The following is a 12195-nucleotide window of genomic DNA, read 5'->3' on the forward strand; positions in this document are numbered from 1 at the left end:
GTACCATTTACAAACTCTATGCTGGGTGTCTTTCCAGGCGCATCTCGATGTGGGTCGAAGGCGAGAGCGCGCTGTCGGAGTGTCAGAAAGGTTTTCTGCCCTTCGATGGCGTGTTCGAAAACAACTTCGTCATCGAGACCCGGATAAAGGGGGCAAGAACGTCTAAGAAGGACCTTTTTCTTGCCTCCCTTGACCTCTCCAATGCTTTCGGGTCAGTCCCTCACTGGGCGATCTTCGAAGCATTGGCTAAAAAAGGGGCGGGGTCCGGGATGGTGGAAATCTTAAAAGACATCTACTCCAACTCCACCACCGCGTTCATGACCTCTAGCGGTATCTCGGATCCCAGGCCTGTGGAGACGGGGGTCAGACAGTGATGCCCCCTGAGTGGTTTGATCTTTAATATTACTATTGATTTCTTAATCCGCGAGACTCAGGGGGATGGGCCTACCCATAACATCTTGGCCTACGCCGACGACCTAGTCCTCTTGGCTGGGTCGCACATCGATCTCCAGGAATTCCTGGATAAGGTGTGCGATTTGGCTTCGAGGGTAGGTCTGAGGTTTAATCCTGGGAGGTGCTTTTCGCTCCACCTGGGGACGTCGGCCAGGGTGGGAGCACGGGACACAACGTTCTATTTGGACGGGTCCTCGATCCCTACCCTTATGAACGGCTCCCCGGGGACCTTCCTGGGACGGCCGGTGGGTTCATATGTCCCCAAAGACACCCGTTTCCTTGATGAACTCAAAATTCGGGCATCTAAAATCCTCGAGGCCAAACTTGCCCCCTGGCAGCGGCTTGATGCGTTGAAAACATTTTTCTTTCCATCTTTAAATTTTCTAATGCGCACAAGCCAGTTTGCCAAGTCTGACTGGGCCGAGTTGGACAAACATTTAAGACCTTCAATCAAGAAAACATTAAACATCCCGAAAAACGCTGCGAATGAATACTTTCTCGGTCCTTCCGAGTGCGGCCTCTTCGGGACTCCAGTCTCGGCTGAGGACTCAGACATCTGTCATATCGATTCCGCCTTTAAGTTGTTTATATCCAAAGATCCAATCGTTTAGGAGCTGGCATGGGATGAAGTCAGAAAAGCGGCTCACCACAGATTTCCATCCAATGATCACATAGATAACGTCTCAGAATTTTTAAGTGGTGAGCCTGCTATCCTAACTAGTAATAAAATCTCATCTAACTGGACTCGTGCCCGCGCTGCGTCGACCAGGCTGCATGTTAAGTGGAACATCTCCGAAGCTGGCGACGTTAGCATCACTGAGGGAGATAGAACCATCTTTCAAAGGAGGGCCATCTTCAAAACACTAAGATCAGTTTTCAAAAAAGCCCGAGCAGATGGCCTAAAAGCTCACCTACATCAGGGTAAAACGTTCGAGTGCTTCGGTGCCTCCAAGGCCAGCAGTCACTTTAACTCGAACGGGGGGTACAGAAGATTTGCCGATTGGCGGTTTGTGCACCGCGCAAGACTCGGGCTAGTACCCCTTAATGCCTACAGGCATGGCCCTGGTCCCATCGAGAAAAGATGCCGCAAATGCGGCCACGATGAGACCCTCCCCCACGTGTTTTGTCACAGCATGACATACAGTGCCAGCTACCAGAGACGGCATAATCAAATCGTTGAACGTATCAAGAAAGCCGCTCTGGGACGCTGGTCTGTTGTGGGGGAGAACCAGGCTCTTGATGACTCTGGGCTCCGTCCTGACCTCGTCATGGAAAAAGGGGACGCAGCAATTATTATCGATGTAACTGTCCCCTTCGAAAACAACATGTCTGCATTCCAGGACGCGCTCCTTCCCAGGCAAACGAGGGCTCCGCAATCATGTCCGAGCAAGACACCTTCGTCCGAACCAACCTGCAAGAGGAGGAACGCAGGAGCCACCATCTACACCCCCGCAGCCGCTCCTCTCTGCACTTCAGAGGATAACGACCCAGTCCACACGTCTTCACCGAACTGGAGCCCCGGGACCAACTCTCCCCACAGCGCCGGCTCGCCGTCTTCTCCTGTATCCGTGGGAGTCTCGCAAGCGACCGTGGACGAATCTACTATTCCAGTGGCCCCCTCTATATTGGAGAACGTCGAAGACTCGCCCTCCGCTCCATTCATCCGTCGCTTCCAGGACTTACTGAACGCATATGGAGCAGACAGATGGGCCTCTTAGAAGAGTTTACGGCCTTTGCCCAGCGTCACGTGAAGTTGCCGGAGCCCTCAGGAAGTTACGTGGCAAGACGTCCTCCGAATCCAGGAAACCACCGAGACATCCAGCGTCTATATAGGAGGAACAGAAGGCGTGCGGTGACATTGATTCTCGGGGAAGACTCCAAGAGGTGCTCCATCCCCGTTGCCACGATGGCAGGCGCCTTCGGGGGAGACGGGTTCTTCGCCACATCTCACCTCGACGAAGTCACGGTACAAGCCGCAGCTGCGGAACCAGTGGATTTCTCAAGCTTCTCCTCCTCTGAAGTCCTGTTTCGGCTCACTAAGGGGTCATTCCATACGAAATGAGCAAAATTCGAAAAAAAGTGGGGGCCGCATGGTAACAGATTTTTATGAAATTTGGAAAACAGGTTCCTTTTATGCCTATATAATAATATCTAAAATATTTTTGCTTAAAATTTTTTATTTGAATAGTTACATGCGATTGAAAATTGGTGAAATTGAACAGCAATCTCATAAATGCTAAATGTTGCATTTTGAAGGCTTGTATCTTATTAACTATTTAATGAAAACATGAAAGTTATATGTTGTTGCAATCTATGGAGTAGGGTAATTAATCTGATGTCAGTAAATTTTTCAAAGTTATTATAGTTAACTTTTAACCGAGTTTCAAAAACTGATAATATTTCAATTTTCTCATAATAAAGCATTTTATTTTTTAATCTCAATCTTTTAGGAATGCATTAGGTTCGATGAAATTAATACCCAATAATGTGCTACGTACCATAAAAGAAATACTTTACTTTTGAAGTTGTATTTTAACTCCTTTGTCTTCAAAATCAATTTTAAACTTAGTGACATTTTGTAAAATGATGATTTTCCCTTCACATAGACACAAAAATTACAAAGGGAAAATTCAGACAACTTTAAAATTTTACAATAATATAGAGCTGTGTTTATGCTATTAGCTAGAAGAAACTCGAAATTGGTTTTTGATTTCAAAACGTAAAATAAAACTCAGAATAGCATTTTCTTTGTGTTTTATGGGTCAATCCATACAGGTTCGACGGATGGTTGCGCTCGAACATTTCTAATTTTTTTGAAATTCATATCCTTAAAAGATGGATATGAAAGATGTTTAAAACCACTTTCATTTTTTCTCTAAACTGGACCTTTTTTAGAGGTTATCAAAAGTGATTTTCGTAGTCAAAAATGGGACTTTTAGACCTTTGCATTTTGGCCAAAATCTATTTGAACTACATTTATGACAGTAAATTTAATGCTTTGATGTTAAAGTGCATGAATGGATAGTCTTACATGCTGAGTTACGTAGCTGTAAGTTAATAATTAAAATAACTGCAACAGGTTAAAGTTCAGGGTAAAACGTAAAAATTTTACTCATTTCAAAGGGGGATAACTCGCGTAGGGGACGGAAACACAAAATGAAATACGGCAAAAATTAATCACTGGAACCATGCTAAAAAGAATATGTAACTGTTGCTGTGTGTTTTTGCACCCTTTATTATTACAGCCCCTCAAAAATCGGAAAAATGACAAAAATGACATTTTTAGACCCCTGTAAACGAAAAGGGGATGGAATTAAAAATAAAATTTCTTGGCCAATTGAATATTCCATTCAAGTACTATACATATTATACATATTGCTTTTTGTATTTGGTTTGTAAAAAAGATACAGGTCTTTGAAATTGAGCAGTTTTGCTAATCAATTCACACACTAAAACAGAAATAAAAAGTGTGTAAACTTCGTTGCACATTCTTAAATTACGTATATTGTGCCCTATATAACACATTATACTGAAAAAACATATTATAATTTTCAAAATAATTATTTTAATTTTATAACTTAGAAATATTTGAACATGAACGATCTGTATGGAACCTGTATGGATTGATCCTTATGTGAAATTTCGAGAGTTCAAAAAACTAGATAAACGACTCAATGATGCAAAAGCAAGTATATCTAACATTTATTTCGATTTTTAAAAAATGTACATTTTAGCAAGTACTTCATAAACATGCTTTTGAGAAAATGAAACACGAAAGAAATGGTTTGTTTTTCTAAACTTACAATAAAAAGAACTAACTAATGAAATTTTGCCTTAGTTCAAGTTACTCTAGTAACAAAAATACGCTGATACCATTGATTAAAATTTAGAAGCATCTAAAAGACACTTCAATATGTTACGTAAAAAAACTTGAGTAAATTTAGAGCATTCCTTCATCTCAAAAAAAAAACATCTGAAATAGAGGAAAATATTAAATTTTCAATTTTTTAAAGTACGATTTCGTCATCAAGAAATTCATAAACAATTACTAAATCAGAACAGATAGTTAGTTATAGACAGTTTTTCAATCTGAATCATTTTTACTGTTATTTTTTTCATTAAAAGAGTAGAAGAGTGATTTGAAATCTGAAGTAAATTGGCAAAATTTCAATATTTGTTAATATCTCAGATTCAAAACAAGATCCGAATAAATTTTACTTTACTCTTTCCCAATAGAGATTTGTTTATAGAATGCGGAAATATTTATTTTTTAAGGGTACGTTTATAACTTATGGAGTTATTGAGTCACAAACTGGCAGCAATGAACTCTGAAAATTTAGGCTTAGCGTAAGCATCAACTTCTAATTTCAATAACAAAGCAACAAACAGTTTTTAAACTTCCATACTTTGCATTCCCTCATAGATATGCATGGTTTACCTAAATAAAAATTTTCATTGAAATCTGTGACATGTCAGCCACAGCTGATTTGCTCATTTCGCATGGAATGACCCTAAGGCGGAGAACTCGGCTCCCGGGCCTGACAGGCTCACCTACGCCCACTGGCGTGGCGTGAACCCGAACGGTCGGGTTCTCGCGACGATTTTCAACATCTGCCGTAGGGCGAAGAAGATTCCTGACTCATGGAAAGCATCCAGGACGATCTTTATCCACAAGGGAGGCGATTTGGAGGGTCCGAAGAACTGGAGGCCAATAGCACTCTCAAACGCGATCTACAAACTGCTCACCGGATGCCTGGCAAAAAGGGTTTCATCTTGGATCGAAGAGCATGGAGTACTATCGCCCTCTCAAAAGGGTTTCCTGCAGTTCGACGGAGCCTTTGAAAACAACTTCGTCCTGGAACAGAGGATCCAGAAGGCTCGCAGGTCCGACCAAGACGTCTGCCTGGTGTCCTTGGATTTCGCCAACGCCTTTGGGTCCGTCCCTCATCAGGTTATCTTCAACGCCCTGGAAAAGTCGGGAGCAGGAGAGGAATTCACGGATCCTGTCCGGAGCCTCTACGATGGAGCCACCACCCAATTCGTCACCGAAGATGGAGACTCAGATCCCGTCCCAGTCCTGCGTGGCGTCAGGCAGGGATGCCCACTTAGCGGGCTTCTTTTCAACATCGCCATCGACCCCGTTCTGAGGGAGGCTCAACCCGACTCTTCACAGCATTCAGCCCTCGCCTAAGCGGACGACCTCCTCTACTGGGAACTGACCCCACCACCCTTCAATCACAGCTGGATCGTGCCGTCCGGACATCATCTTGCCTTGGACTGGAAATCAACCCTGCAAAATGCTTCTCCATCCACCTCTCAAGCTCCCCGATGGGCTGCAGGCCGACAGTGTTCCACATCGAGGGTACTCCTCCTCCCCGTCCTGCAGGACGAGAACCGAAGAGGTTCCTGGGGAGACCAACCGGTTTCCGGCTCCTTCCGGATCAGGCTTCTCTGGACCAGACCGTTCGGGTAGGCACGGATCTTCTGAGCTCCGCCCTGGCTCCCTGGCAGCGCTTGGATGCCCTGAAGTCGTGTTTCTACCCTTCACTTCAGTATGAGATGACGACCGCCCAGCGGAAGAAAACCCAATGGAGGAAGGTTGACACCACCCTTCGCCCCCTCATTAAGTACACGCTGTATCTTCCCCGGGAAGCAACGAATTCATACCTACAAGGGGACGTGAAGAAGGGGCTGTTTGGCATACCGGAAGCTGCCCTGGACTCCGACATCGCAGCCATCGATTCGGCGTTCAAGCTTCTGACCTCCAGGGATCCCCGGGTTAAGGATCTTACCTGGGCGGGCTTAAAGGACTTCACGGCCGCCTGCATCCATCGACAGCCATCTATGGATGATCTTTGCCACTTCCTGTCCAGGTCCGCGGCCCTTCACTGCTCACACCCAACGACGTCCACCGGGTCGAGAGCTCAAGCCGCCTTGGATCGCCTTGGGGTAACGTGGGAACTGACCGAGGAGAGAGAGGTCGCCATCGTCCTCGGATCGACGACCATAACGGACGGAAGAAAGGTGTTCCAGCTCCTTCGTTGGCTGTTTCGGACGAGCCATGCCGAGGATCTCGCAGTCATGCCTCATCAAGGGAAGACTCACCCCTGCCTCTCGCAGTCCAAGGCCTCCACCCACTTCCACCGCGAGGGGAACTTTTCCCGGTTTGCCGACTGGAGGTTCGTACATCGGGCTAGACTGGGTCTAGTCCCCCTGAATGCCTACAAGCACGGGCCCAACAACTGCAAGAGGTGCAGGAAATGTGGCAGCCCCCTGGAGATCCTGCCGCACGTGATCTGCCATTGCCGGCAGTTCAGCCGCCAGTGGACCGCCCGGCACAACAAAGTGGTTGACCGACTGGTGAAGGCTGCCTCCGAGAGATGGGAGGTCTACTCCGAGAATCGCCCGCTGATGGGATCCAACCTGCGCCCGGATATCGTCTTGCGGAAGGATGACAACTTCCTGCTGCTCGACGTAACAGTCTGCTTCGATAACGGCCAGGAGGCCTTCGACGCTGCCCGGAGGAGGAAGGAGGAGAAGTATGCCCCGCTGGTGGAAACCCTCCCCATACGCATTTCCCACATGTCCCAGCGGGCATTGGAAAGCCCTACAATCATGGCGGAGGAAACGGCCGTGTATCCATCCAGAAATTTTGTTCATGGCACTACGGCTTCCAAGCTAATCGTCCCGGGAGCTAGTCAGTTTACAGCCCTTGCTTTCCCAAGGAATGTAGCATACACCTCGGTGACGACAAAAGAAGTCATCAAAGAACACTTCTCATTCAGAAACCACGGCATCCAGATGCCTAAATTCCGAAGACTAAGGAAAGGAGGACAGGCAATGGACTTCGGGACGTTGCGGGAAAGGGAGACCTTCATCACTTTCGTGGGAGAAATTCCGGAATTGAAAAATTTCATTCGTTTCGTCTCTCCTGGTCAGGTGACCCACGAGTGATCAGCTCTGCCCAACAGGCCACGAGGAACCCTTCATCTGACACCCAGGTCACACAAATAGTATGACACAAAAGAACCACGCCAACTTCCACATCAAATTTCAGAGCCCGATTCCGGGAGCATAATCAGCATAAAACACAAGGACGGCTACCCGAAACAATCAATGAGAAAAAACTTTTTGTCATCAAATAACATAATATCGGAAGATTCTGCAGAGGCTCCTTATACCATTCTGATATACTCCACGAACGTGGCCAATGGAGCAGACAAAACTCCAGAAATCCTTAAGGACTTCTTCCCATCTCGGGCTTTCGGCAATCGCATGCCAACAATTAGGAAAATCGGAAGGGGAGGCGTAGCGCTAGATTTCGAATCAGCATCGAATGGAACCAGGTTTCACAATTTAGCAAACGAGATCCCAGAAATTGACAGACATCTTCAACTACTTGTCCCTAAGAAGCAAGAACCAAAAGTAATAATAAAAGATGTCCCCAAGTCCTGCAACGAACAAGATCTTATTGAGGCTATATACACAACAGGATCCGAAATGGCCCACAAGGTGGTTGCAGTACAGCAAGCCTCGCCGGAAGCCAACAACTGGATTCTCTCCTGTGAGCCTCCTCTATTCCACTTCCTCATGGAGCATAACACAGTAATTCTGGAGCACACAAACTGCGCTATTACCGAGACATTGGGACTCAGGCGCTGCACATTCTGCTTGAAGTTAGGACATACAACTTCATCTTGCAGAGCTCCCTTTCCTAGATGCAGACAGTGTGCTGGTCAACACCATCACACAAACTGTTGAAGCTACAAAATTGCGTGCACAAACTGTATACGTGAGGGGTTGGATTCTAAAGACACAGCATTTGACCCAAGGTGCAATTATTATTTGAAACACGTGGAGTCCAGAAAAAGTTATTAATTATTAGGTGTAAGTCATTGTTGCAAATACTATTGTACATTTCTTTGTTATTTTTGAGCCGTTTGTGTATTAACAGAACTTGGGTGGCGGTGACTGCTCCTGTTGCTAGAACGCTTAATCATAAGTAACTCACACACGTTTCCACTCCCACTTTTAGCAGCACAAAATTTCTCGGCATCACAAAACTTCCAAACCTTTTCATTTTCGGACTTAAAACGCTTTACGGCCTCCCCTCCAAATACATTCACAAATCAATTCCCATCTTCTTTGGAAATAATTCAAGTCAATCTTCAGAGAGCAGCAGCAGCCACTTCTCTTCTGCAAAACATACAGGTCAAGCAAAACACACAAGTCCTTCTGGTACAGGAGCCGTACCTGTCAAAGGGCTGTTTAACGAACATCCCAAATTCCTGTGGGAAGGTCCTCTCGACTAGTGGTCGTGCAGCAATTTTAATTCCATCAGATAAACTCAAAGTAGTTAGCGCATTCCAATCCTACGATTTTCTAGCGATCAAAGCGTCCCTCGATACTTCCACTTGATTCTTAGTTTCAGCATATTCGTCCCCGGCTGAGCCTATTCAAGACCTCATCCTAGAGCTGACAAACTTCTTAAATTCAATAACCCCAACGTCAACCATAATAGGCGGCGACTTCAATGCACAATCTCGCACCTTCGGTTACGCGAATGACGAAGCAAGTGGGGAAACCGTCTTGGACTTCGCTGCCACACTCAACCTTGACCTTTTGAACACACCTAACTCACCACCAACAGTTTTTACTCTGCACGGTCATGGATGGCCAGACGTAACATTCAGCAGAAATCTTAACTGCAATATAATATGGGAAGTCAGCGAAGAGGACTCGGCCAGCGACCACAAGTATATTTTTATTTTATTTTACAGTTCATTCACAATTTCTCGCTTCATTAGATTCAAAACATTCTATAACACAAAACCATTTAGAGAACTAATCAAAATTAAACTACCGCAGGTACTCAATCTTTTGCCATCCTTGACCACAACAGATGACATCGATCAATTTTTATCATCCCTCATAGTTGCACTACAAGACTGTGCAGGGCTGACCTTCAAAAAGAAAGGCTTTTCGACCCCATCCCCATCCAACTGGTGGCACTCGGGACTTACTTCCCTCAGGAACTGCGTCGTAGCGTCAAGACGCCGTTTCCAAAGGAATCGCGGCACTCCGAACGCGGTTCAATATGCATCGACATTTAAAAAAGCCCTGGCAAAATATAAGAAAAATATTCGACAGGCAAAGTCAAATTCATGGAAAAGTTTCTGCACGAGGGCACAAAACACATTCGGCAAGCCGTATAAGGTCTCCTTCGGGAAAGCTTTCTCCCCATCATATACCTCCCAACAGAATCCGAATTCAGGCTCTGAGGAATCCTTCTGTCAAGAGATCCTTCAGCATTTCTATCCGAAGCAATCCCCTCCCCCTGTCCCAATACCCCCATCCAGTCCCTCCACATTTATTTCATTCACGAAGGGAGAGATTCACCAGGCGATTCACATGCTTCCAAGCAAAAAAGCCCCTGGTAAAGACGGTCTTGACAACATAATTTGGAGGATTTTTCATTCGGTTTTTCCCACATTCTTAAGAGACTTTTTTAATAAATGCCTCACCCTGGGATTCTTTCCCACGTCGCTCAAGGAGGGGGTTTTAATACTCTTCCTCGAGGCGGGCAAAGACCCCTCACAACTCACCTCTTTTCGGTCTATCATCCTTTTGCCCGTCTTGTCAAAAGTGTTCGAAAAAATTCTCCTCTTCAAACTCCAAAGCCACCTTTCCCTTAACAACCTGCATCACCCCAATCAATTCGGCTTCGTCCCTCGTCGCTCAGTGGACCACGCCCTGACTTCCCTTTTTCTGAAAATACAAAAAGGTATTGAGAGAGGGGATCAGATGATGCTTGTCTCAGTGGATATTGTCTCAGCGTTTGACAATCTCCCGTGGAGCAGCATCATACGTTCTCTCTCCGAGACCAATTGCGACGAGAGAATCCAAAAAGTATATCGCAGTTTCCTTTCCTGCAGGAGAGTTTATATACATCATCAAAAGGCGCCTGTTCCGCTCAACAATTCAAAGGTTGTCCGCAGGGCTCGTGCAGTGGGCCGGAATTATGGAACCTAGTAGTGGCATCACTACTGCGCCTTCCGTGGGCGGCCCACACACATGTGCAGGCCTTTGCGGACGACATAGCAATCCTAATATCAGCGCGCAAATCAGACGACCTACAGTTATTTGTAAGGGAATCATTATCGATGGTTCAAGACTGGTTGTCGGAACATAATCTGGAGGCGTCTCAAACTAAAACAAGTTGCATGCACCTCAAAGTTCCGAGAGACCTAAAGAAATCCCCGTCAGTGCTAATGGGCAATTTTCGTATAGCCCGGAAGCAACAAATTAAGTATTTGGGAGTGGTGATCGACGACCGCTTAAAGTGGACCGCACACATTGATTATTTAAAATCAAAATCATTGGTCATTCTTAGTAAGTTCCAACGTCTTGCGGGTGGTAATTGGGGGGTTAACTTCAAACATCGCCGTCTGCTTTATAAAGCGGTTTTCGAATCATCCCTTTTACATGCTTCCGGACTTTGGGGCCAATTTCTGGGGGTTCGCCAACTTAGGAAAATACACTCAATTCAAAGGCGATTTTTATTAATACTAACAGGGGCATATGCGACTACATCGCACCAAGCCTTATATGTTCTGGCGGGCATCCCTCCCTCCCTTGGAACTCACCATTCGGCATAACATGTGGCTTTTCTACCTCAAAATTCAAAATAAAAACATTATCTTGGATGGTGAAACATTTGGGCCTTCCCAATTTGAAGTGGAAGCCCCTAAATGGTTCCAGCCATCCTTCCGACAGCTAGTCTCATTCGACATGGCGCACTATGATGAACTCAATTCCAACGCCCTCGCGCACAAAAGAATATATACAGACGGCTCCAAAACACCCGAAGGAGTAGGTTCGGCCTACGTGGTTTACTCTGGTGATTGTGTTTCCCATAACTCTATGTTCAGGCTTGGGAGGGACAATACAGTCTTCCGGGCAGAATTACTGGCTCTTTTAAAGGCAATAAATTTTGCGCACTCTCATCCTCACTCATTCTTCCAAATTTTCTCAGACAGCCAGACAGCTATCATGGCCATAAAATTAAATTTTCATCGTAATTTCTTAGTCCAAAGTATCCAATGCAGCCAACTAATTACACAATTCACTGGGTTAGAGGCCATGCAGGCAATTCAGGGAACGAAGAGGCGGATCGCAAGGCCAAAACAGCGGCTAGAATCGTTTCTCTGCCAGAAGACCATGCGTTGCCCCTCCCTAAGTCCTATCTCAAATTCCTTCTCTTTACGCAATTGAAGGCGGATTGGCAGTACCGTTGGAATCACGTGGAGACAGAAAGACTCGTCCATGAGGTTTTCCCCATTATTAAGCTCTCTCCGCGTGTTTCGGCTCGCTGCCAGACCGTCTTTCTAACTGGTCATGGCCCCTTCCCCTTTTATCTGCATAGATTTGGCTTTATTCACTCACCCTTGTGCGCATGCGGGGAAATAGGTGATGCGTATCATTACTTGTTTAAATGTATGCTAACCACTAAATATCATTTACGTTGCCCATCGGCAGTGCCCCATCACGATCGCATCAGACATGCCCTCACACTTCCCCACAGCACGCGCATAATGACAGAGCTCTTTTTCTAATTTCATCGGAGAGCTTCCTATTCCAGATTGCCACGTAGCGTTCTTTTCCGATATCCCATTTCTGAAGTATCACTTTTACGGTGCCTATCCAACTATTGTTGAACAATTTTCATTTCCCACTCTCAGA

The 12195-nt window shown here is 45.7% G+C and overlaps 1 protein-coding gene across 1 annotated transcript; it reads left to right on the top strand.

The window, feature by feature from the left end:
- Positions 1-5781: 5781 nt before the first annotated feature.
- On the top strand, positions 5782-7407 carry LOC129230414 (uncharacterized). The gene has a single exon (XM_054864814.1). It carries the CDS (start codon positions 5782-5784, stop codon positions 7405-7407), a length of 1626 nt encoding a protein of 541 aa, XP_054720789.1.
- Positions 7408-12195: the final 4788 nt, after the last annotated feature.

This window comes from Uloborus diversus, chromosome 9, assembly GCF_026930045.1.
Source record: "Uloborus diversus isolate 005 chromosome 9, Udiv.v.3.1, whole genome shotgun sequence".
NCBI classification, from domain to species: domain Eukaryota; kingdom Metazoa; phylum Arthropoda; class Arachnida; order Araneae; family Uloboridae; genus Uloborus; species Uloborus diversus.

Excerpts from the sequence above, each read along its gene's own strand:
- LOC129230414 (XM_054864814.1), top strand. The coding sequence starts at position 5,782 with ATGGGCTGCAGGCCGACAGTGTTCCACATCGAGGGTACTCCTCCTCCC.